The following is a 22,496-nucleotide window of genomic DNA, read 5'->3' as shown; positions in this document are numbered from 1 at the left end:
AACCAGGAGTTCAACTCAGTTCATTCAGACTGAGAGCCAAAGACAAAGCCAGTACAAAAAACAACAACAGGCTTGTCTGAATCAATCTTTCCTGGGCGGTGCTTACCGTAATGACAGACACCCCGGCGGTGGTGTCATTCGCTTTAGGGCCGGTGTTGAAGTGCTTCTTTAACTTTCCTGCTACTGACAGCTCCTGTTCATTCTCTGACACACCGCCATCCTGCAGAGAGAGCGAGAGAGGAGAGGAGAGGAGAGAGGAGAGTAGAAGAGAGGAGAAAAGAAGAGAGGAGAGAGAGGAGAGGAGAGGAGAGGAGAGGAGAGGAGGGAAGAGAGAAGAGAGGAAATAGAGGATAGGAGAGGAGAGAGAAGTGTAGAAGAGAGGAGAAAAGAAGAGAGGAGAGAAGAGGAGAGGAGGAGAGGAAAGAGAAGGGAAGAAGAGAGGAGAAGAGAGGAGAGGAGAGGAAAGAGGAGGGGAGAGGAGAGGAGAGAGAAGGGAAGAAGAGAGGAGAAGAGAGGAGAAGAGAGAAGAGAAGAGAGGAGGGGAGAGGAGCGGAGAGGAGAGGAAAGGAGAGGAGAGAGAAGGGAAGAAGAGAGAAGAGAAGAGAGGAGAAGAGAGGGGGGAGAGGAGAGGAGAGAGAGAGGAAAAGAGAGAGAAGAGAAGAGAGGAGAGGAGGGGAGAAGAGAGGAGGGGAGAGGAGCGGAGAGGATAGGAGAGGAGAGGAGAGGAGAGAGAAGGGAAGAGAGAGAGAAGAGAAGAGAGGAGAGGAGAGGAGAGGAGAGGAGAGAGAAGGGAAGAAGAGAGAAGAGAAGAGAGGAGAGGAGGGGAGAAGAGAAGAGAAGAGAAGAGAAGAGAGGAGAAGAGAGGAGAAGAGAAGAGAGGAGAGGAGGGGAGAAGAGAGGAGAGGGAAGAAGAGAAGAGAGGAGAGGAGAAGAGAGGAGAAGAGAAGAGAGGAGAAGAGAGGAGAGGAGAAGAGAAGAGAGGAGAGGAGAGGAGAAGGGAGGAGAGGAGAGGAGGGAGTGGGAAGAAGAGAAGAACGGAGAGGAGAGGAGAGAGAGAGAAGGGAAGAAGAGAGAAGAGGAGAGGAGGGGAGAAGAGAAGAGAAGAGAGGAGAAGAGAGAGAAGAGAGGAGAGGAGAGGAGAAGAGAAGAGAGGAGTGGGAAGAAGAGAAGAGAGGAGAGGAGAAGAGAGGAGAAGAGAAGAGAAGAGAGGAGATGCGAGGAGAGGAGAGAGAAGGGAAGAAGAGAGGAGAAGAGAGGAGAGGAGAGGAGAGGAGAGAGAAGGGAGAGAGAGAGAGAAGGGAAGAAGAGAGGAGGAGAGAGAGGAGAGGAGAGGAGAGGAGAGGAGAGGAGAGGAGGGAGAATAAGTTTTCCCTTCACACTACATTAATCCTATTTAAGACCCACAGTAAAACGTTGGATGTTCAAACTGAAAAGCCATTGACATGATGTACAAGACAGTTTCTGAGACGTTGTAGACACCCTGTACTGTAGGTAGTGAGGGTATAGAGCATGAATAGATGGACTATAGATAGATAGATTATATAGATAGACTATAGATAGATAGATTACAGTGGGGCAAAAAAGTATTTAGTCAGCCACCAATTGTGCAAGTTCTCCCATTTAAAAAGATAAGAGAGGCCTGTAATTTTCATCATAGGTCCACTTCAACCATGACAGACAAAATGAGAAGAAAAAAATCCAGAAAATCACATTGTAGGATTTTTAATGAATTTATTTGCAAATTATGGTGGAAAATAAGTATTTGGTCACCTACAAACAAGCAAGATTTCTGGCTCTCACAGACCTGTAACTTCTTCTTTAAGAGGCTCCTCTGTCCTCCACTCGTTACCTGTATTAATGGCACCTGTTTGAACTTGTTATCAGTATAAAAGACACCTGTCCACAACCTCAAACAGTCACACTCCAAACTCCACTATGGCCAAGACCAAAGAGCTTTCAAAGGACACCAGAAAAATTGTAAAATTGTAAAATTGTAGACCTGCACCAGGCTGGGAAGACTGAATCTGCAATAGGTAAGCAGCTTGGTTTGAAGAAATCAACTGTGGGAGCAATTATTAGGAAATGGAAGACATACAAGACCACTGATAATCTCCCTCGATCTGGGGCTCCACGCAAGATCTCACCCCGTGGGGTCAAAATGATCACAATAACGGTGAGCTTTAATCCCAGAACCACACGGGGGGACCGAGTGAATGACCTGCAGAGAGCTGGGACCAAAGTAACAAAGCCTACCATCAGTAACACACTACGCCGCCAGGGACTCAAATCCTGCAGTGCCAGACGTGTCCCCCTGCTTAAGCCAGTACATGTCCAGGCCCGTCTGAAGTTTGCTAGAGAGCATTTGGATGATCCAGAAGAAGATTGGGAGAATGTCATATGGTCAGATGAAACCAAAATAGACCTTTTTGGTAAAATCTCAACTCGTCGTGAGTTGCATCCAAAGAACACCATACCTACTGTGAAGCATGGGGGTGGAAACATCATGCTTTGGGGCTGTTTTTCTGCAAAGGCACCAGGACGACTGATCTGTGTAAAGGAAAGAATGAATGGGGCCATGTATCGTGAGATTTTGAGTGAAAACCACCTTCCATCAGCAAGGGTATTAAAGATGAAACATGGCTGGGTCTTTCAGCATGACAATGATCCCAAACACACCGCCCGTGCAACGAAGGAGTGGCTTCGTAAGAAGCATTTCAAGGTCCTGGAGTGGCCTTGCCAGTCTCCAGATCTCAACCCCATAGAAAATCTTTGGAGGGAGTTGAAAGTCTGTGTTGCCCAGCAACAGCCCCAAAACGTCACTGCTCTAGAGGAGATCTGCATGGAGGAATGGGCCAAAATACCAGCAAAAGTGCGTGAAAACCTTGTGAAGACTTACAGAAAATGTTTGACCTCTGTCATTGCCAAAAAAGTGTCACGCCTTGGTCATTGTATCTTGTGTTTTTGTTATATGTTTGGGTAGGCCAGGGTGTGACATGGGTTTATATGTTGTATTTCGTATTAGGGTTTGTATTAATTGGGAGTGTGTATTATTAGGGGTGTGTCTAGTTAGGCTTGGCTGCCTGAGGCGATTCCTAATTGGAGTCAGCTGATTCTCGTTGTCTCGGATCCCCTCAGTACCGAGCTTCCTCTCAGTACCGAGCTTCCCCTCAGTACCGGGCTTCCCCTCAGTACCGGGCTTCCCCTCAGTACCGGGCTTCCCCTCAGTACCGGGCTTCCCCTCATTACCGGGCTGCTTCGGTCCCGGGCTGCCCCTCTGTCCCGGGCTGCCCCTCTGTCCCGGGCTGCCCCGCTGTCCCGGGCTGCCCCTCTATCCTGAGTTGCCCCTCTATCCTGAGTTGCCCCTCTGTCCTGAGTTGCCCCTCTGTCCTGAGCTGCCCCTCTGTCCTGAGCTGCCCCTCTGTCCCGAGCTGTCCCTCTGTCCCGAGCTGCCCCTCTGTCCCGAGCTGCCCCTCTGTCCCGAGCTGCCCCTCTGTCCCGAGCTGCCCCTCGGTCCCGAGCTGCCCCTCAGTTATGTGGGGATCAGGGTGAGGACTATTAGGCCATGGTCGGCGGAGAAGGTGGATTATCCTAGGACGCGTAGGGGAGGAAATAGGACATTTATGGAGTGGGGTCCACGTCCCGAGCCAGAACCGCCACCATGGACAGACGCCCACCCGGACCCTCCCTATGCTCTTGAGGTGCGTCCCGGAATCCGCACCTTAGGGGGGGGTTCTGTCACGCCTTGGTCATCGCTCTGGATAAGAGCGTCTGCTAAATGACTTAAATGTAAATGTAAATGTATCTTGTGTTTTTGTTATATGTTTGGGTAGGCCAGGGTGTGACATGGGTTTATATGTTGTATTTCGTATTAGGGTTTGTATTAATTGGGAGTGTGTATTATTAGGGGTGTGTCTAGTTAGGCTTGGCTGCCTGAGGCGATTCCTAATTGGGGTCAGCTGATTCTCGTTGTCTCGGATTGGGAACCGTATTTAGGCAGCCTGAGTGCGCGTTGTATTTCGTGGGTGATTGTACCTGTCTTAGTGTTAGTCACCAGATAGGCTGTATTAGTTTCATTCGTTTGTTGTTTTCTTCTTCCGTTATTTCATGTACCGTATTAGCTTCATTAAAAGTCATGAGTAACCTACACGCTGCATTTCGGTCTGACTTTCTACAAACAACAGACGAAGATCATTACACAAAGGGTATATAACAAAGTATTGAGATAAACTTTTGTTATTGACCAAATGCTTATTTTCCACCATAATTTGCAAATAAATTAATAAAAAATCCTACAATGTGATTTTCTGTATTTTTTTTCTCATTTTGTCTGTCATAGTTGAAGTGTAACTATGATGAAAATTACAGGCCTCTCTCATCTTTTTAAGTGGCAGAACTTGTACAATTGGTGGCTGACTAAATACTTTTTTGCCCCACTGTTTATAGATGGACTATAGATAGATTATATAGATGGACTATAGATAGATTATATAGATAGACTATAGATAGATATATTATATAGATGGACAATAGATAGATAGAGTATATAGATGGACTATAGATATATTATATAGATGGACAATATATATATTATATAGATGGACAATAGATAGATAGAGTATATAGATGGACTATAGATAGATATATTATATAGATGACAATAGATATATAGATTATATAGATGGACTATAGATATATTATATAGATGGACAATATATATATTATATAGATGGACAATATATATATTATATAGATGGACAATAGATAGATAGAGTATATAGATGGACTATAGATATATTATATAGATGGACAATATATATATTATATAGATGGACAATAGATAGAGTATATAGATGGACTATAGATAGATATATTATATAGATGGACTATAGATAGATATATTATATAGATGGACAATAGATATATAGATTATATAGATGGACTATAGATATATTATATAGATGGACAATATATATATATTATATAGATGGACAATATATATATTATATAGATGGACAATAGATAGAGTATATAGATGGACTATAGATAGATTATATAGATGGACTATAGATCGATAGATTATATAGATGGACTATAGATAGATTATATAGATGGACAATATATATATTATATAGATGGACTATAGATAGATTATATAGATGGACTATAGATATATTATATAGATGGACTATAGATATATTATATAGATAGATTATATAGATGGACAATAGATAGATTATATAGAACAAGGTTCGCAATCACACAGAGTAGAATGTTAGATGTTCCAATCAAATGTGATTGGTCACATATTTAGCAGATGTGATTGGTCACATATTTAGCAGATGTGATTGGTCACATATTTAGCAGATGTGATTGGTCACATATTTAACAGATGTGATTGGTCACATATTTAGCAGATGTGATTGGTCACATATTTAGCAGATGTGATTGGTCACATATTTAGCAGATGTGATTGGTCACATATTTAGCAGATGTGATTGGTCACATATTTAGCAGATGTGATTGGTCACATATTTAGCAGATGTGATTGGTCACATATTTAGCAGATGTGATTGGTCACATACACATATTTAGCAGATGTGATTGGTCACATACACATATTTAACAGATGTGATTGGTCACATACACATATATTATTGTGGGTTGTAGTGAAATGCTTGTATGAAAAAACACGCAAGACAACTAAATACTGCTTATGAGCTAGAAGCAGAGCTGACGTGCCATCGTCTGGACACGGACAAAGACAAACACGTGTTAGCCCTTATCGTCCCCAAGGACCAAGATGGTGAATCAATGCTATATTACGGTAGAGTATAAGGGGAGAGGTTCTACTCACCTTGACCCAAGGGTGCTCCAACACCTGTACTGCTGTGTATCTCTGATCCACCTCCACCTGCAGCATGGACCTGATCAGCTCCTTGGCAGTCTCTGACACATTGTCCCAGTAAAGGAGAGGGAACTCCAGCTGCCTCATTAGGATCTGGTCAAACAACAACTCCTGGTCATCACTGCTCCTATACACAACATAGAGAAACACATCAAAACATTAAATATACAATATCTTAGAATTAATCAATAAGGCCAGAGGTGTCTGGGATATTTAATCAATAAGGCCAGAGGAGGTCTGGTATATTTAATCAATAAGGCCAGAGGAGGTCTGGTATATTTAATCAATAAGGCCAGAGGAGGTCTGGTATATTTAATCAATAAGGCCAGAGGAGGTCTGGTATATTTAATCAATAAGGCCAGAGGAGGTCTGGTATATTTAATCAATAAGGCCAGAGGAGGTCTGGTATATTTAATCAATAAGGCCAGAGGAGGTCTGGTATATTTAATCAATAAGGCCAGAGGAGGTCTGGTATATTTAATCAATAAGGCCAGAGGAGGTCTGGTATATTTAATCAATAAGGCCAGAGGAGGTCTGGTATATTTAATCAATAAGGCCAGAGGAGGTCTGGTATATTTAATCAATAAGGCCAGAGGAGGTCTGGTATATTTAATCAATAAGGCCAGAGGAGGTCTGGTATATTTAATCAATAAGGCCAGAGGAGGTCTGGTATATTTAATCAATAAGGCCAGAGGAGGTCTGGTATATTTAATCAATAAGGCCAGAGGAGGTCTGGTATATTTAATCAATAAGGCCAGAGGATGTCTGGTATATTTAATCAATAAGGCCAGAGGAGGTCTGGTATATTTAATCAATAAGGCCAGAGGAGGTCTGGTATATTTAATCAATAAGGCCAGAGGAGGTCTGGTATATTTAATCAATAAGGCCAGAGGAGGTCTGGTATATTTAATCAATAAGGCCAGAGGAGGTCTGGTATATTTAATCAATAAGGCCAGAGGAAGTCTGGTATATTATTTCATAGTTTTGATGTCTTCACTATTATTCTACAATGTAAAAAATAGCAAAAAATAAAGAGAAACCTTTGAATGAGTAGCTGTGTCCAAACCTTTGACTGGTTAGTGTATATTGTCATCATTGAATTGTGCCGGTGCCGTCCGTACAGTTACTGTCAACTAACAACTGTCAACTAACAACGATAGGACATTCGCTATCTTATATGCCTGTTACACGCAAGTGTCAAGGCCCATGGTTTTACACAGATGACTTCAGTCATGTGAAAAACCTATGAAGATATAAATAGATATAGGTTCCGTTGTTTGTAGCTTTCCACTCATCTGACTGGTGTTAGCTAGCGACTAGCGCTGTTGCTACGCAACACACCATGTATCGGAACTCTGAAACTAAAAATAAATATCAGCGCTGGTTCCATATGATGTTGTTGGCATGCCGACAGCCTTTCTCTGGGCTCAGAGATTCAGCACTCTACCTCCTTCCAACCACATGGCTGGGTACGGCAACAATCACTGAAGCTCTGGATTCCACTCCAGACGTTGATTCATCAAAATGAAGACATGTCAGATTGGAAAGGGATTGCCTATACAGCGGGACAGTTTGTTTGTGTAATTCACCATGACTGTGCAGTCAGGATTCAGTTGATCTTACCCACGAAAGGGAGGGAAGCCACACAACAAGATGTAGGCGATGACTCCTACTGCCCAGATATCTACCTTAAGGCCATACCTAGAACACAAAGAGAGAGAGAATACACAGGTCAGAGAGAAAGAGCGAGGGAGAGAGAGAGACAGGAAGGGAGAGAGAGAGAGAGAGACAGAGAAAAAGAGGGAGGGAGGGAGAGAGAGAGGGAGGTGGAAGAGATAGAGAGAGTTGGAGGAGGGAGGGAGAGAGAGAGAGACGGAGAGAGAGAGAGAGAGAGAGAGAGGTGGAAGAGGGAGAGAGAGAGAGAGAGAGAGAGAGGGAGGTGGAAGAGGGAGAGAGAGAGAGAGAGAGAGGGAGGTGGAAGAGGGAGAGAGAGAGAGAGAGAGAGGGAGGTTAGAGGGTAAGAGAGAGAGAAAGAGAGAGAGAGAGGTGAAAGAGGGAGAGAGCGAGAGAGAGAGAGAGGGGGAGGTGGAAGAGGGAGAGAGAGAGGGGGGGTCAGGAGACACACACGTACCCTGTCTCTGCGATGATCTCGGGTGCTACATATGTGGGTGTCCCACAGACTGTGTAGAGAGGTCCGTCTACTACCGTGGCCAGACCAAAGTCTCCCAACTTCAGACTCTTACTGCCATCAACATGCTCATACACCTGGAGGGGAGAGGAGACGAGAGGAGAGGAGAGGAGAGGAGAGGAGGAGAAATGGAGAGGAGAGGAGAGGATGAGAAATGGAGAGGAGAGGAGAGGAGGGGAGAGGAGAGGAGAGGAGAGGGGAGGGGAGAGGAGAGGAGAGGAGTAACATAAAAAATAAATATGTAGTTAATACTTCCAGTGACATGTATTCACACACTGAATACTTCCAGTGACATGTATTTACACACTGAATACTTCCAGTGACATGTATTCACACTGAATACTTCCAGTGACATGTATTCACACGGAATACTTCCAGTGACATGTATTCACACGGAATACTTCCGGTGACATGTATTCACACGGAATACTTCCAGTGACATGTATTCACACGGAATACTTCCAGTGACATGTATTCACACGGAATACTTCCAGTGACATGTATTCACACGGAATACTTCCAGTGACATGTATTCACACTGAATACTTCCAGTGACATGTATTCACACACTGAATACTTCCAGTGACATGTATTCACACAGAATACTTCCAGTGACATGTATTCACACGGAAAACTTCCAGTGACATGTATTCACACGGAATACGTCCAGTGACATGTATTTACACACAGAATACTTCCAGTGACATGTATTCACACGGAATACTTCCAGTGACATGTATTCACACGGAATACTTCCAGTGACATGTATTCACACGGAATACACACGGAATACTTCCAGTGACATGTATTCACACACTCGATCCCTCCGATGTCAACAATTACAGACCAGTATCCCTTCTTTCTTTTCTCTCCAAAACTCTTGAACGTGCCGTCCTTGGCCAGCTCTCCCGCTATCTCTCTCTGAATGACCTTCTTGATCCAAATCAGTCAGGTTTCAAGACTAGTCATTCAACTGAGACTGCACTCCTCTGTATCACGGAGGCGCTCCGCACTGCTAAAGCTAACTCTCTCTCCTCTGCTCTCATCCTTCTAGATCTATCGGCTGCCTTCGATACTGTGAACCATCAGATCCTCCTCTCCACCCTCTCCGAGTTGGGCATCTCCGGCGCGGCCCACGCTTGGATTGCGTCCTACCTGACAGGTCGCTCCTACCAGGTGGCGTGGCGAGAATCTGTCTCCTCACCACGCGCTCTCACCACTGGTGTCCCCCAGGGCTCTGTTCTTGGCCCTCTCCTATTCTCGCTATACACCAAGTCACTTGGCTCTGTCATAACCTCACATGGTCTCTCTTATCATTGCTATGCAGACGACACACAATTAATCTTCTCCTTTCCCCCTTCTGATGACCAGGTGGCGAATCGCATCTCTGCATGTCTGGCAGACATATCAGTGTGGATGACGGATCACCACCTCAAGCTGAACCTCGGCAAGACGGAGCTGCTCTTCCTCCCGGGGAAGGACTGCCCGTTCCATGATCTCGCCATCACGGTCGACAACTCCATTGTGTCCTCCTCCCAGAGCGCCAAGAACCTTGGCGTGATCCTGGACAACACCCTGTCGTTCTCTACTAACATCAAGGCGGTGGCCCGTTCCTGTAGGTTCATGCTCTACAACATCCGCAGAGTACGACCCTGCCTCACACAGGAAGCGGCGCAGGTCCTAATCCAGGCACTTGTCATCTCCCGTCTGGATTACTGCAACTCGCTGTTGGCTGGGCTCCCTGCCTGTGCCATTAAACCCCTTCAACTCATCCAGAACGCCGCAGCCCGTCTGGTGTTCAACCTTCCCAAGTTCTCTCACGTCACCCCGCTCCTCCGTTCACTCCACTGGCTTCCAGTTGAAGCTCGCATCCGCTACAAGACCATGGTGCTTGCCTACGGAGCTGTGAGGGGAACGGCACCTCAGTACCTCCAGGCTCTGATCAGGCCCTACACCCAAACAAGGGCACTGCGTTCATCCACCTCTGGCCTGCTCGCCTCCCTACCACTGAGGAAGTACAGCTCCCGCTCAGCCCAGTCAAAACTGTTCGCTGCCCTGGCCCCCCAATGGTGGAACAAACTCCCTCACGACGCCAGGACAGCGGAGTCAATCACCACCTTCCGGAGACACCTGAAACCCCACCTCTTTAAGGAATACCTAGGATAGGTTAAGTAATCCCTCTCACCCCACCCCCCCTAAGTTTTAGATGCACTATTGTTAAGTGACTGTCCCACTGGATGTCATAAGGTGAATGCACCAATTTGTAAGTCGCTCTGGATAAGAGCGTCTGCTAAATGACTTAAATGTAAAAATGTAAATGATTACTTCCAGTGACATGTATTCACACTGAATACTTCCACACAACCACAAATATATCACTAGCCACTTTAAACAATGCTACCTTATATAATGTTACTTACCCTACATTATTCATCTCATATGCATATGTATATACTGTACTCTACAACATCGACTGCATCCTTATGTAACACATGTATCACTAGCCACTTTAACTATGCCACTTTGTTTACTTTGTCTACACACTCATCTCATATGTATATACTGTACTCGATACCATCTACTGTATGCTGCTCTGTACCATCACTCATTCATATATCCTTATGTACATGTTCCTTATCCCCTTACACTGTGTATAAGACAGTAGTTTTGGAATTGTTAGTTAGATTACTTGTTGGTTATCACTGCATTGTCGGAACTAGAAGCACAAGCATTTCGCTACACTCGCATTAACATCTGCTAACCATGTGTATGTGACAAATAAAATTTGATTTGATTTGATTTGATTTGATTTGAAAACATTTTTGTGGCATGATTCAGTCATGTAGCTACTTTTGACATAAAATGAATAACCTTTTGTCTTTTATAAAGGTGAGTTAGAGATCTCCGAGTCTTTGGGGACTTTTAAGTACTTCAGTAAAAACACTTAAAGTACTACTTAAATAGGTATACAGTATATATATACTAAATATACTACTTAAATAGGCGTCCCGCTTAAACTTCTGGTGAAACCGGAGGGCGCGTGATTCAAATAAATAATCATACAAATGATGGATATTGAACATTTAGGTACATATAAGTGTCTTACATCGGTTGAATGCTTAACGTCTTGTTAATCTAACTGCACTGTCTGATTTACAGTAGCTATTACAGCGAAAACATGCCATGCGATTGTTTGAGGACGGCGACCCACATCAAAATATATTTCCACTTACCTTTTGAAAATCTTCCTCTGATTTGTCATCCAAAGGGTTCTCAGCTATAACATGTAGTGTTGTTTTGCTAGATAAAATCCTTCTTTATATCCCAAAAAGTCTGTTTAGTTGGCGCCATCGATTTGAGTAATCCACTCGTTCAACTTTTTTACCATGTAAGTTGACTGAGAACACGTTCTCATTTAGAGCAACAACCTGGGGAATAGTGACAGGGGATAGGAGGGGTGGGATGAATGAGCCAATTGTAAACTGGGGATTATTAGGTGACCGTGATGGTTTGAGGGCCAGATTGGGAATTTAGCCAGGACACCAGGGTGGTATGCTGCTGGCTATATATTGTAATATATAGTTAACTACAAGCTAGCTAGTGTAACCAATATGCCTAGGCGAGCGAGAGAGTCAGGACACCAGGGTTAACACCCCTACTCTTACGATAAGTGCCATGGGATCTTTAATGACCTCAGAGAGTCAGGACACCTGGGTTAACACCCCTACTCTTACGATAAGTGCCATGGGATCTTTAATGACCTCAGAGAGTCAGGACACCCATTTAATGTCCCATCCAAAAGACGGCACCCTACCCAGGGCAATGTCCCCAATCACTGCCCTGGGGCATTGGGATATTTTGTTTAGACCTGAGGAAAGTGTGCCTCCTACTGGCCCTCCAACACCACTTCCAGCAGCATCTGGTCTCCCATCCAGGAACTGACCAGAAACAACCCTACTTAGCTTCAGAAGCAAGCCAGCAGTGGTATGCAGGGTGGTATGCAGGGTGGTATGCAGGGTGTTATGCAGGGTGGTATGCAGGGTGGTATGCAGGGTGTTATGCAGGGTGTTATGCAGGGTGTTATGCAGGGTGGTATGCAGGGTGTTATGCAGGGTGGTATGCAGGGTGTTATGCAGGGTGGTATGCAGGGTGTTATGCAGGGTGGTATGCAGGGTGTTATGCAGGGTGTTATGCAGGGTGGTATGCAGGGTGTTATGCAGGGTGGTATGCAGGGTGTTATGCAGGGTGGTATGCAGGGTGGTATGCAGGGTGTTATGCAGGGTGGTATGCAGGGTGGTATGCAGGGTGTTATGCAGGGTGGTATGCAGGGTGTTATGCAGGGTGGTATGCAGGGTGTTATGCAGGGTGTTATGCAGGGTGTTATGCAGGGTGTTATGCAGGGTGGTATGCAGGGTGTTATGCAGGGTGTTATGCAGGGTGGTATGCAGGGTGGTATGCAGGGTGGTATGCAGGGTGGTATGCAAGGTGGTATGCAGGGTGTTATGCAGGGTGGTATGCAGGGTGTTATGCAGGGTGTTATGCAGGGTGGTATGCAGGGTGTTATGCAGGGTGTTATGCAGGGTGGTATGCAGGGTGGTATGCAGGGTGGTATGCAGGGTGGTATGCAGGGTGGTATGCAGGGTGTTATGCAGGGTGGTATGCAGGGTGGTATGCAGGGTGGTATGCAGGGTGTTATGCAGGGTGGTATGCAGGGTGTTATGCAGGGTGTTATGCAGGGTGGTATGCAGGGTGTTATGCAGGGTGGTATGCAGGGTGTTATGCAGGGTGTTATGCAGGGTGTTATGCAGGGTGGTATGCAGGGTGTTATGCAGGGTGTTATGCAGGGTGTTATGCAGGGTGTTATGCAGGGTGTTATGCAGGGTGGTATGCAGGGTGGTATGCAGGGTGGTATGCAGGGTGTTATGCAGGGTGTTATGCAGGGTGGTATGCAGGGTGGTATGCAGGGTGGTATGCAGGGTGGTATGCAGGGTGGTATGCAGGGTGGTATGCAGGGTGGTATGCAGGGTGGTATGCAGGGTGGTATGCAGGGTGGTATGCTGCTGGCAACATGCAGAAAAAGGAATCCAAAAATCTACTCCTAAACTTTGTTTCGACAAGTCAATAAGTTTCTATTTACTCCTCAGACACCCTTAAATGTAATCAAACTATAATATTTATTACGGAAAGAAGTATGTTCAATAGGAAACCCATTTTAGCATCTTGTCTTCATGTCGAGCCAAAACACGAATTTCCAAGACTGTGTCCCTGTTCTAAAACTGATATTTCTTCTTCGTTATTCAAGTTACAAGCCTGAAACCTTGAACAAATATTGCTGACACCCAGTGGAAGCTAGAATTGAATATATACTTGTCGATGGAAGAACATGGTCTCTCTCAAAAAAAACATTTCCTGTTGGTTTGTCTTTGGATTTCCTCTTACCATATCTATTGTGTTATATTCTCCAACATTATTTTAACATTTCTACAATCTTCAACGTGTTTTCTTTCTAATACATTTACATTTACATTTAAGTCATTTAGCAGACGCTCTTATCCAGAGCGACTTACAATGGTACTAATTATATGAATTTCCTGGCTTCTGGGCCTGAGCTACAGGCAGTTTACTTTGGGCACATGATTCAGACAGGAAGTGGAGGAAAAAGGGGTCTATTTAACTTTATTTTAGACAACTTTTACAACATACCTAAAGAAAATAATGCACTTTCTCTCTCCATACATTTTCATTGACACCCAAAAGTACTTGTTACATTTTAACAGGAAAATGGTCCAATTCACACACTTATCAAGAGAACATCCCTACTGCCTCTGATCTGATGCTGCCACTAAACACATATGCTGTGTTTGTAAATTATGTTAAATAATGTGTTTTTATTTTTTTAAACAAGAAAATGGTGCCATCTGGTTTGCTTAATGTATGGAATTTTAAATCATTTGTAGTTTTACTTTAGATACTTAAGTATATATATATTTAAAACCAAATACTTTTACTCAAGAACTATTTTACTGGGTGACCTTCACTTTTACTTGAGTCATTTGTGTGTGTGTGTGTGTGTGTGTGTGTGTGTGTGTGTGTGTGTGTGTGTGTGTGTGTGTGTGTGTGTGTGTGTGTGTGTGTGTGTGTGTGTGTGTGTGTGTGTGTGTGTGTGTGTGTGTATGTGTGTGTGTGTGTGTGTGTGTGTGTGTGTGTGTGTGTGTAGGAGTGTCAAGAGAAGTGGGTAAAAGAGAGTAGAAAGATGTGTGAAGATTGAGAGTGATAGAAGGAAGAAGGAGGGAATTGGGACTGCATCACTGCAGGGGGGACTCGCTCTCTTTCTCGCTCGCTCTCTTTCTTTCTCTCTCGCTCTCTCTCGCTCTCGCTCTTTCTTTCTTTCTTTTTCTCTCTCTCTCTCTCTCTCTCTCTCTCTCTCTCTCTCGCTCTCTCTCTCTCTCTCTCTCTCTCTCTCTCTCTCTCTCTCTCTCTCTCTCTCTCTCTCTCTCTCTCTCTCTCTCTCTCTCTCTCTCTCTCTCTCTCTCTCTCTCTCTCTCTCTCTACTGATCATCCTTGAGATGTTTCTACAACTTGATCGGAGTTCACCTATTGTAAATTCAATTGACTGGACATGATTTGGAAAGGCACACACCTGTATATATAAGATCCCACAGTTGACAGTGCAAATCAGCAAAAACCAAGCCATGAGGTCGAAGGAATTGTCCTTAGGGCTCCAAGACAAGATGGTGTCGAGGCGCAGATCTGGGGAAGGGTACCAACAAGTTTCTGCAGCATTGAAGGTCCCCATGAACTCAATGGAATAAGTTTCGAACCGGCCAAACTGAGCAATCGGGGAGAAGGGCCTTGGACAGGGAGGTGACCAAGAACGGACGGGAGAACCTTCCAGAAGGACAACCATCTCTGCAGCACTCCACCGATCAGGCCTTTATGGTAGAGTGGCCAGACAGAAGCCACTCCTCAGTAAAAGGCATGACATGCCACTTGGAGTTTGCCAAAAGGCACCTAAAAACTTTCAGACCATGAGAAACAAGATTAAACTCCTTGGCCAGAGTGCCAAGGGTCACGTCTCGAGGAAACCTGGCACCATCCTTACGGTGAAGCATTGTGGTGGCAGCATCATGCTGTGGGGATGTTTTTCAGCAGCAGGGACTTGGAGACTAGTCAGGATTGAGGGAAAGATGAACGGAGTAAAGTACAGAGAGATCCTTGATGAAAACCTGCTCCAGAGTGCTCAGGACCTCAGACTGGGGCGAAGGTTCACCTTTCAACAGGACAACGACCCAAAGCACACAGCCAAGACAACACAGGAGTGGCTTCGGGACAAGTCTCTGAATGTCTTTGAGTGGCCAGAGCCCGGACTTGAACCCAATAAAACTTCTCTGGAGAGACCTGAAACTAGCTGTGCAGCGACGCTCCCCATCCAACCTGACAGAGCTTGAGAGGATCTGCAAAGAAGAATGGGAGAAACTTCCCAAATACAGGTGTACCAAGCTTGTAGCATCATACCCAAGAAGACTGGAGGCTGTAATCGCTGCCAAAGATGCTTCAACAAAGTACTGAGTAAAGGGTCTGAATACTTATGTAAATGTGATATCAGATTTTTTTTTATTGTTAATACATTTGCAAAAACTTCTAAAAACCCGTCTTTTCTTTATCATTATAGGGTACACGCACGCACGCACACACACACACACACACACACACACACACACACACACACACACACACACACACACACACACACACACACACACACACACACACACACACACACACACACACACACACACACACACACACACACACACACACACACCTGACTTACCAGTAGGTTTTCTGGTTTGACGTCCCTGTGTACGATGTTGAGGCTGTGGAGGTATTTGATGGCGTTGGCCAGGTTGAACAGCATCCCGCTGGCGTCTCTCTCTGTGTATCTGTTAGTGGACGTGATGGCATCAAACAGATCGCCCCCCTGTGGACAAAACACACAATGACATGCAACAATATTAATACAATGCCAATTGGGAAGGATGTTTTTTGTTTGTGATTATTCAAAAAAAACTGTGTGTGAAGCAGTGTCCTGAGGAAGCAGAGGTGTCCTCAATTCTCACCTGACACACATTAATCTACGCACGCACACACATACCCTCCCTGTCAGGGTCCCTGAGAGGACTAAGTGGAGCAGCAGTTTAAATTAGGCTCACACACACACACACACACACACACACACACACACACACACACACACACACACACACACACACACACACACACACACACACACACACACACACACACACACACACACACACACACACACACACACAAAGTAGAAAACTTTCAATACTCCTGTAACTGTCAATACTCCTCCTGATAACTGGCAAGACTCCTCCTGTAACGGTCAAGATTCCTCCTGTAACTGTCAAGACACTCCTCCTGTAACTGTCAATACTCCTCCTGTAACGGTCAAGACTCCTCTAACTGTCAGGGCTCCTCCTGTAACTGTCAAGACTCCTCCTGATAACTGTCAAGACTCCTCCTGTAACTGTCAAGAGTCCTCCTGATAACTGTCAAGACTCCTCCTGTAACTGTCAAGAGTCCTCCTGATAACTGGCAAGACTCCTCCTGTAACTGTCAAGACTCCTCCTGTAACTGTCAAGAGTCCTCCTGATAACTGGCAAGACTCCTCCTGTAACTGTCAAGAGTCCTCCTGTAACTGTCAAAAGTCCTCCTGATAACTGGCAAGACTCCTCCCGTAACTGTCAATACTCCTCCTGATAACTGGCAAGACTCCTCCTGTAACTGTCAAGACACTCCTCCTGTAACGGTCAAGACTCCTCCTGGTTCTGAGAACACATAACCCCAGGTATAACAGAGACACACCCCCCAGGGCTGCGTACCTTAACCAGTTCCATGACCAGGTAGAGCTCGCTGTAAGTGTCCATCTCCTCAATCAGCAGGACAATGTTGGGGTGTTTCACCTTCCTGAGGATGGCTACCTCATTCTGGATCATGTGCTCCTGTTGGGGGGAGGAGGAGGAGGAGGGGAGGAAGAGGACGAGAAGGAACAGGAGGATGAGGAGGTGGAGAAGGAGATGAGACAGACCGTTAGAGACCAGCTACTGTACTTAGCAACACTAACACAGCAAAAGGAAATATTAATTCAGAAAAATATATCAATGTTTATATTAATGTAAACCTACAACATATATAATAAAATGTGGATGTGCCCTGGAAAAGAGGCACCTCCCTCCCACATTGACCCCTCTTGATCCCTCCCACCCCCATTGACCCCTCTTGATCCCTCCCACCCCCATTGACCCCTCTTGATCCCTCTCACCCTTATTGAACCTTATTGACTCCTTATTGAACCCTCCCACCCCCTTTGCCCCCCCAACCGTCCTACCCATATTGACCTCCTTGCTCCCCTCACCCCATTACCCCCTCCCCTCTCCCCCGTTACCCCCTCCCCTCCCCTCTCCCCCCCCACACCCCCTCTTCCCCTCCCCACACCCTGTTACCCCCTCTCCCCCTCCCCACACCCTGTTACCCCCTCTCCCCCTCCCCCCTCCCCACCCCCCCCCCCTCCCCACACCCTGTTACCCTCTCTCCCCCTCCCCACACCCTGGTACCCCCTCTCCCCCTCCCCACACCCTGTTACCCCCTCCCACCTCACCTTGCCCCGGCGCCGGCCCTTGTTAATGATCTTCAGGGCGTATTCTCTGCCTGTAGAGTGTTCCACACATTCCCGGACCACCGCAAAGTTCCCATCTCCCAAAGTACGTCCCACTCTGTAGCGCTCTGATATGGAGACAGGCACCGCCGGGATCTCATCCTCTACTACTGGAGGGGAGGGGGAGGGAGGGGGGGGGAGGAGGGGAGGGAGGGAGGGGGAGGGATAGTGAGGGGGGAGGGGAGGGAGTGAGGGGAGGGAGGGAGGGGAGGGAGGAGGAGGGGAGGGAGGGAGGGGGAGGGAGGGAGGGGGGAGGGGGAGGGAGGGGGAAGGGGGAGGGAGATAGGGAGGGGAGGAGGGGAGGGAGGGAGGTGGGGAGGGGAGGGAGGGAGCGAGGGAGGGGGAGGGAAGGGAGGTAGGTAGGGAGGGAGGAGAGAGGGAGGGGAGGTGGGGAGGGAGGGAGGGGGGAGGGAGGTAGGGAGGGGGGGGGGTAGGGAGGGAGGGAGGTAGGTAGGTAGGGAGGTAGGTAGGGAGGGAGGAGGGAGGGGGTGGAGGAGGGAGGGAGGGAGGGGAGGAGGGGGAGGGGGAGGGAGGGAGGGGGGGGGGTAGGTAGGGAGGGAGGGATAGTGAGGGGGAGGGGAGGGGAGGATGGAGGGGAGGAGGGAGGGGAGGAGGGGAGGGAGGGATAGTGAGGGGGAGGGGAGGGAGGGATAGTGAGGGGGGAGGGGAGGGAGTGAGGAGGGAGGGATAGTGAGGGGGGAGGGAGGGAGAGATAGTGAGGGAGGGAGGGAGGGAGGGAGGGAGGGAAGGTGAGAGTTAAAAGGGATACAATGAGGCCCTGTATCTACTTCCCCAGTCTGATAAACTTGTGTGGATTTGCATGTCTCTGTGTCCAGTTTAAAGGAAGATAGTTTTGTAGGAGTTGTGATATGTAGGAGTTGTGATATGTAGGAGTTGTAATTCAAAAGAGAGGAATGAAAAATAAAGAGAAATAGATGGGGTACATGAAGATTATATATTTATATAAATGAGAGAGGTCATTGCTTACATTCAGTGACCGGTCCATCCCCTTCAGCCAATGAATTACAGACTTTGGTAGAGGCCAGAGAGATAGACGAACCCTGAGACTGCTAGAGAGGGGGGGACAGGTAGAGGGAGAGAGAGAGAGAGAGAGAGTGGGGATGAGAGGGAGAGGTAGAGAGAGAGGGGGAGGTAGAGAGAGAGAGAGAGAGAGAGAGAGAGAGAGGGGGAGAGGTAGAGAGAGAGCGGGGAGAGGTAGAGAGAGAGAGAGGGGGAGAGGTAGAGAGAGAGAGAGAGAGAGAGAGAGAGAGGGGGAGAGGTAGAGAGAGAGAGAGAGAGAGAGAGAGAGAGGGGGGAGAGGTAGAGAGAGAGAGAGAGAGAGAGAGAGAGGGGGAGAGGTAGAGAGAGAGGGGGAGAGGTAGAGAGAGAGGGGGGAGAGGTAGAGAGAGAGGGGGAGAGGTAGAGAGAGAGGGGGAGAGGTAGAGAGAGAGAGAGAGAGAGAGAGAGAGAGAGGGGGAGAGGTAGAGAGAGAGAGAGAGAGAGAGAGAGAGAGGGGGAGAGGTAGAGAGAGAGAGAGAGAGAGAGAGAGAGAGGGGGAGAGGTAGAGAGAGAGGGGAGAGAGAGGGGGAGAGGTAGAGAGAGAGGGGGAGAGGTAGAGAGAGAGAGAGGAGGGGAGAGGTAGAGAGAGAGAGAGAGAGAGAGAGAGAGAGAGAGAGAGAGAGAGAGAGAGAGAGAGAGAGAGAGAGAGAGAGGAGGGGGTGAGAGGGAGAAAGGACAAGTCAATAAACACATCCTAATCGACATCAATACTGAGAAATGAACTGAAACAGAGTGAAGGATCTATATCCTCTCCACTCTCTGATCTGTCCATCTTCAGGTTTGGGACTGTGCTCCCTTCCTCTCACCCCTTTCTCGCTCTCCTCCATCCCTAAAGGGTCTTGCCCCCTCCATTCTCCTTCTTTCTAGGGTCTATAAAGTGTATACTGCACTTTCATACCATTTAAACATATTTGGGATGGAGCCACTGTCTGTCTGTCTGTCTGTCCGTCCGTCCGTCCGTCCGTCCGCCCGTCCGTAGCCAGAGTAGCAGCAAGACTCATCACAGAATCAGTCATCCTTAACCCTCCTAGAAGTTGCCATCATCACTATACAGGAGTGAGAGGGTAATCATCACTATAAAGGAGTGAGAAGGTAATCATCACTATAAAGGAGTGAGAGGGTAATCATCACTGTGAAGGAGTGAGAGGGTAATCATCACTATAAAGGAGTGAGAGGATAATCATCACTATAAAGGAGTGAGAGGGTAATCATCACTATAGAGGAGTGAGAGGGTAATCGTCCCTATAAAGGAGTGAGAGGGTAATCATCACTATAAAGGAGTGAGAGGGTAATCATCACTATAAAGGAGTGAGAGGGTAATCATCACTATAAAGGAGTGAGAGGGTAATCATCACTATAAAGGAGTGAGAAGGGTAAGCATCACTATGAAGGAGTGAGAGGGTAATCATCGCTATAAAGGAGTGAGGGGTAATCATCACTACAAAGGAGTGAGAGGGTAATCATCACTATAAAGGAGCGAGAGGGTAATCATCACTATAAAGGAGTGAGAGGGTAATCATCACTGTGAAGGAGTGAGAGGGTAATCATCACTATGAAGGAGTGAGAGGGTAATCATCGCTATAAAGGAGTGAGAAAGGTAATCATCACTATAAAGGAGTGAGAGGGTAATCATCACTATAAAGGAGTGAGAGGGTAATCATCACTATAAAGGAGTGAGAGGGTAATCATCACTATAAAGGAGTGAGAGGGTAATCATCGCTATAAAGGAGTGAGAGGGTAATCATCACTACAAAGGAGTGAGAGGGTAATCATCACTATAAAGGAGCGAGAGGGTAATCATCACTATAAAGGAGTGAGAGGGTAATCATCGCTATAAAGGAGTGAGAGGGCAATCATCACTATAAAGGAGTGGGAGGGTAATCATCACTGTGAAGGAGTGAGAGGGTAATCATCACTGTAAAGGAGTGAGAGGGTAATCTTCACTATAAAGGAGTGAGAGGGTAATCATCGCTATAAAGGAGTGAGAAGGGTAATCATCACTATGAAGGAGTGAGAGGGTAATCATCACTATAAAGGTGTGAGAGGGTAATCATCGCTATAAAGAAGTGAGAGGGTAATCATCACTATAAAGGAGTAAGAGGGTAATCATCACTACAAAAGCATTCATATTGACTCCAGGAGAGACATCATGATTGGCATACTGAGATTGAACCAGCTGCCTCTCCTTGTCTCCTGTCCTCTCCTTGTCTCCTGTCCTCTCCTAGTCTCCTTGTCTCCTGTCCTCTCCTTGTCTCCTGCCCTCTCCTTGTCTGCTGTCCTCTCCTTGTCTCATGTCCTCTCCTTGTCTCATGTCCTCTCCTTGTCTCCAGTCCTCCCCTTGTCTCCTGTCCTCCCCTGGTCTCCGGTCCTCTCCTTGTCTCCTGTCCTCTCCTTGTCTCCTGTCCTCCCCTTGTCTCCTGTCCTCTCCTTTTCTCCTGTCCTCTCCTTGTCTCCTGTCCCCTCCTGTCCTCTCCTCGTCTCCTGTCCTCTCCTTGTCTCCTGTCCTCTCCTTGTCTCCTGTCCTCTCCTCGTCTCCTGTCCTCTCTTTGTCTTCTGTCCTCCCCTTGTCTCCTGTCCTCTCCTCGTCTCCTGTCCTCTCCTTGTCTCCTGTCCTCTTCTTCCTCCAGTGCTGTGGGGATGTAACAGTTGTATGGTCAGTCAGCCAGCCAGTCAGTCAGTCAGCCAGCCAGCCAGCCAGCCAGCCAGCCACAGCCAGCCAGTCAGTCAGCCAGTCAGCCAGCCAGCCAGTCAGCCAGCCAGCCAGCCAGCCAGCCAGCCAGTCAGCCAGTCAGTCAGCCAGTCAGCCAGTCAGTCAGTCAGTCAGTCAGTCAGTCAGTCAGTCAGTCAGTCTACCAACCAGCCAGTCAGCCAGCCAACCAGCCAGTCAGTCAGTCAGTCAGTCTACCAGCCAGCCAGCCAGCCAGCCAGCCAGCCAGCCAGCCAGCCAGTCTACCAGTCAGCCAGCCAGCCAGCCAGTCTACCAGCCAGTCAGTCTACCAGCCAGTCTACCAGTCAGTCAGTCAGTCAGCCAGCCAACCAGCCAGTCAGTCAGTCAGTCAGTCAGTCAGTCAGTCAGTCAGTCAGTCAGTCAGTCAGTCACCAACCAGCCAGCCAGCCAGCCAGTCAGCCAACCAGCCAGTCAGTCAGTCAGTCAGTCAGTCAGTCAGTCAGTCAGTCAGTCAGTCAGTCAGTCAGTCAGTCAGTCCACCAGCCAGCCAGCCAGCCAGCCAGCCAGCCAGCCAGCCAGCCAGCCAGCCAGTCTACCAGTCAGCCAGCCAGCCAGCCAGTCTACCAGCCAGTCAGTCTACCAGCCAGTCTACCAGCCAGTCAGCCAGCCAGCCAGTCTACCAGCCAGCACAGTCAGCCAGGCAGCCAGCCACAGCCAGTCAGCCAGCCAGCCAGTCATCCAGGCAGCCAGCCAGTCAGTCAGTGAGCCAGTCAGCCAGCCAGTCATCCAGTCAGCCAGCCAGTCATCCAGCCAGCCAGTCAGCCAGCCAGTCAGCCAGCCAGCCAGCCAGCCAGCCAGCCAGTCATCCAGCCAGCCAGCCAGTCAGTCAGTCTACCAGCCAGCCAGTCAGTCATCCAGTCAGCCAGTCTACTAG

General features: G+C 47.3%; 1 protein-coding gene across 7 annotated transcripts in view; it reads right to left on the bottom strand.

The window, feature by feature from the left end:
• The window catches only part of LOC124015423 (serine/threonine-protein kinase DCLK1-like), a 54,216-nt gene that overhangs the window by 6,832 nt on the left and 24,888 nt on the right, over positions 1-22,496 (bottom strand). For 2 of the 7 annotated variants that reach the window (XR_006835154.1, XR_006835151.1), the window contains exons 2-10: positions 19,793-19,968; positions 18,824-18,905; positions 17,779-17,945; positions 17,003-17,122; positions 15,928-16,074; positions 8,037-8,170; positions 7,529-7,606; positions 5,855-6,032; positions 107-220 (exon numbers count right to left, since the gene is read on the bottom strand). Coding sequence is in view for 1 of the 7 variants with exons in the window: in XM_046330605.1 (XP_046186561.1) it covers positions 107-220; positions 5,855-6,032; positions 7,529-7,606; positions 8,037-8,170; positions 15,928-16,074; positions 17,003-17,122; positions 17,779-17,945; positions 18,824-18,905 (1,020 nt within the window). In the remaining 6 variants the exon portion in view is untranslated. The remainder of the gene's footprint in view (positions 1-106; positions 221-5,854; positions 6,033-7,528; positions 7,607-8,036; positions 8,171-15,927; positions 16,075-17,002; positions 17,123-17,778; positions 17,946-18,823; positions 18,906-19,792; positions 19,969-22,496) is intronic. The other 5 variants (XR_006835149.1, XM_046330605.1, XR_006835152.1 and 2 more) reach the window with 4 other exon arrangements.

The sequence above is a fragment of the Oncorhynchus gorbuscha genome, linkage group LG02, assembly GCF_021184085.1.
Source record: "Oncorhynchus gorbuscha isolate QuinsamMale2020 ecotype Even-year linkage group LG02, OgorEven_v1.0, whole genome shotgun sequence".
Classification (NCBI taxonomy): Eukaryota; Metazoa; Chordata; class Actinopteri; order Salmoniformes; family Salmonidae; genus Oncorhynchus; species Oncorhynchus gorbuscha.
This window is presented reverse-complemented; position numbering and strand designations above follow the sequence as displayed.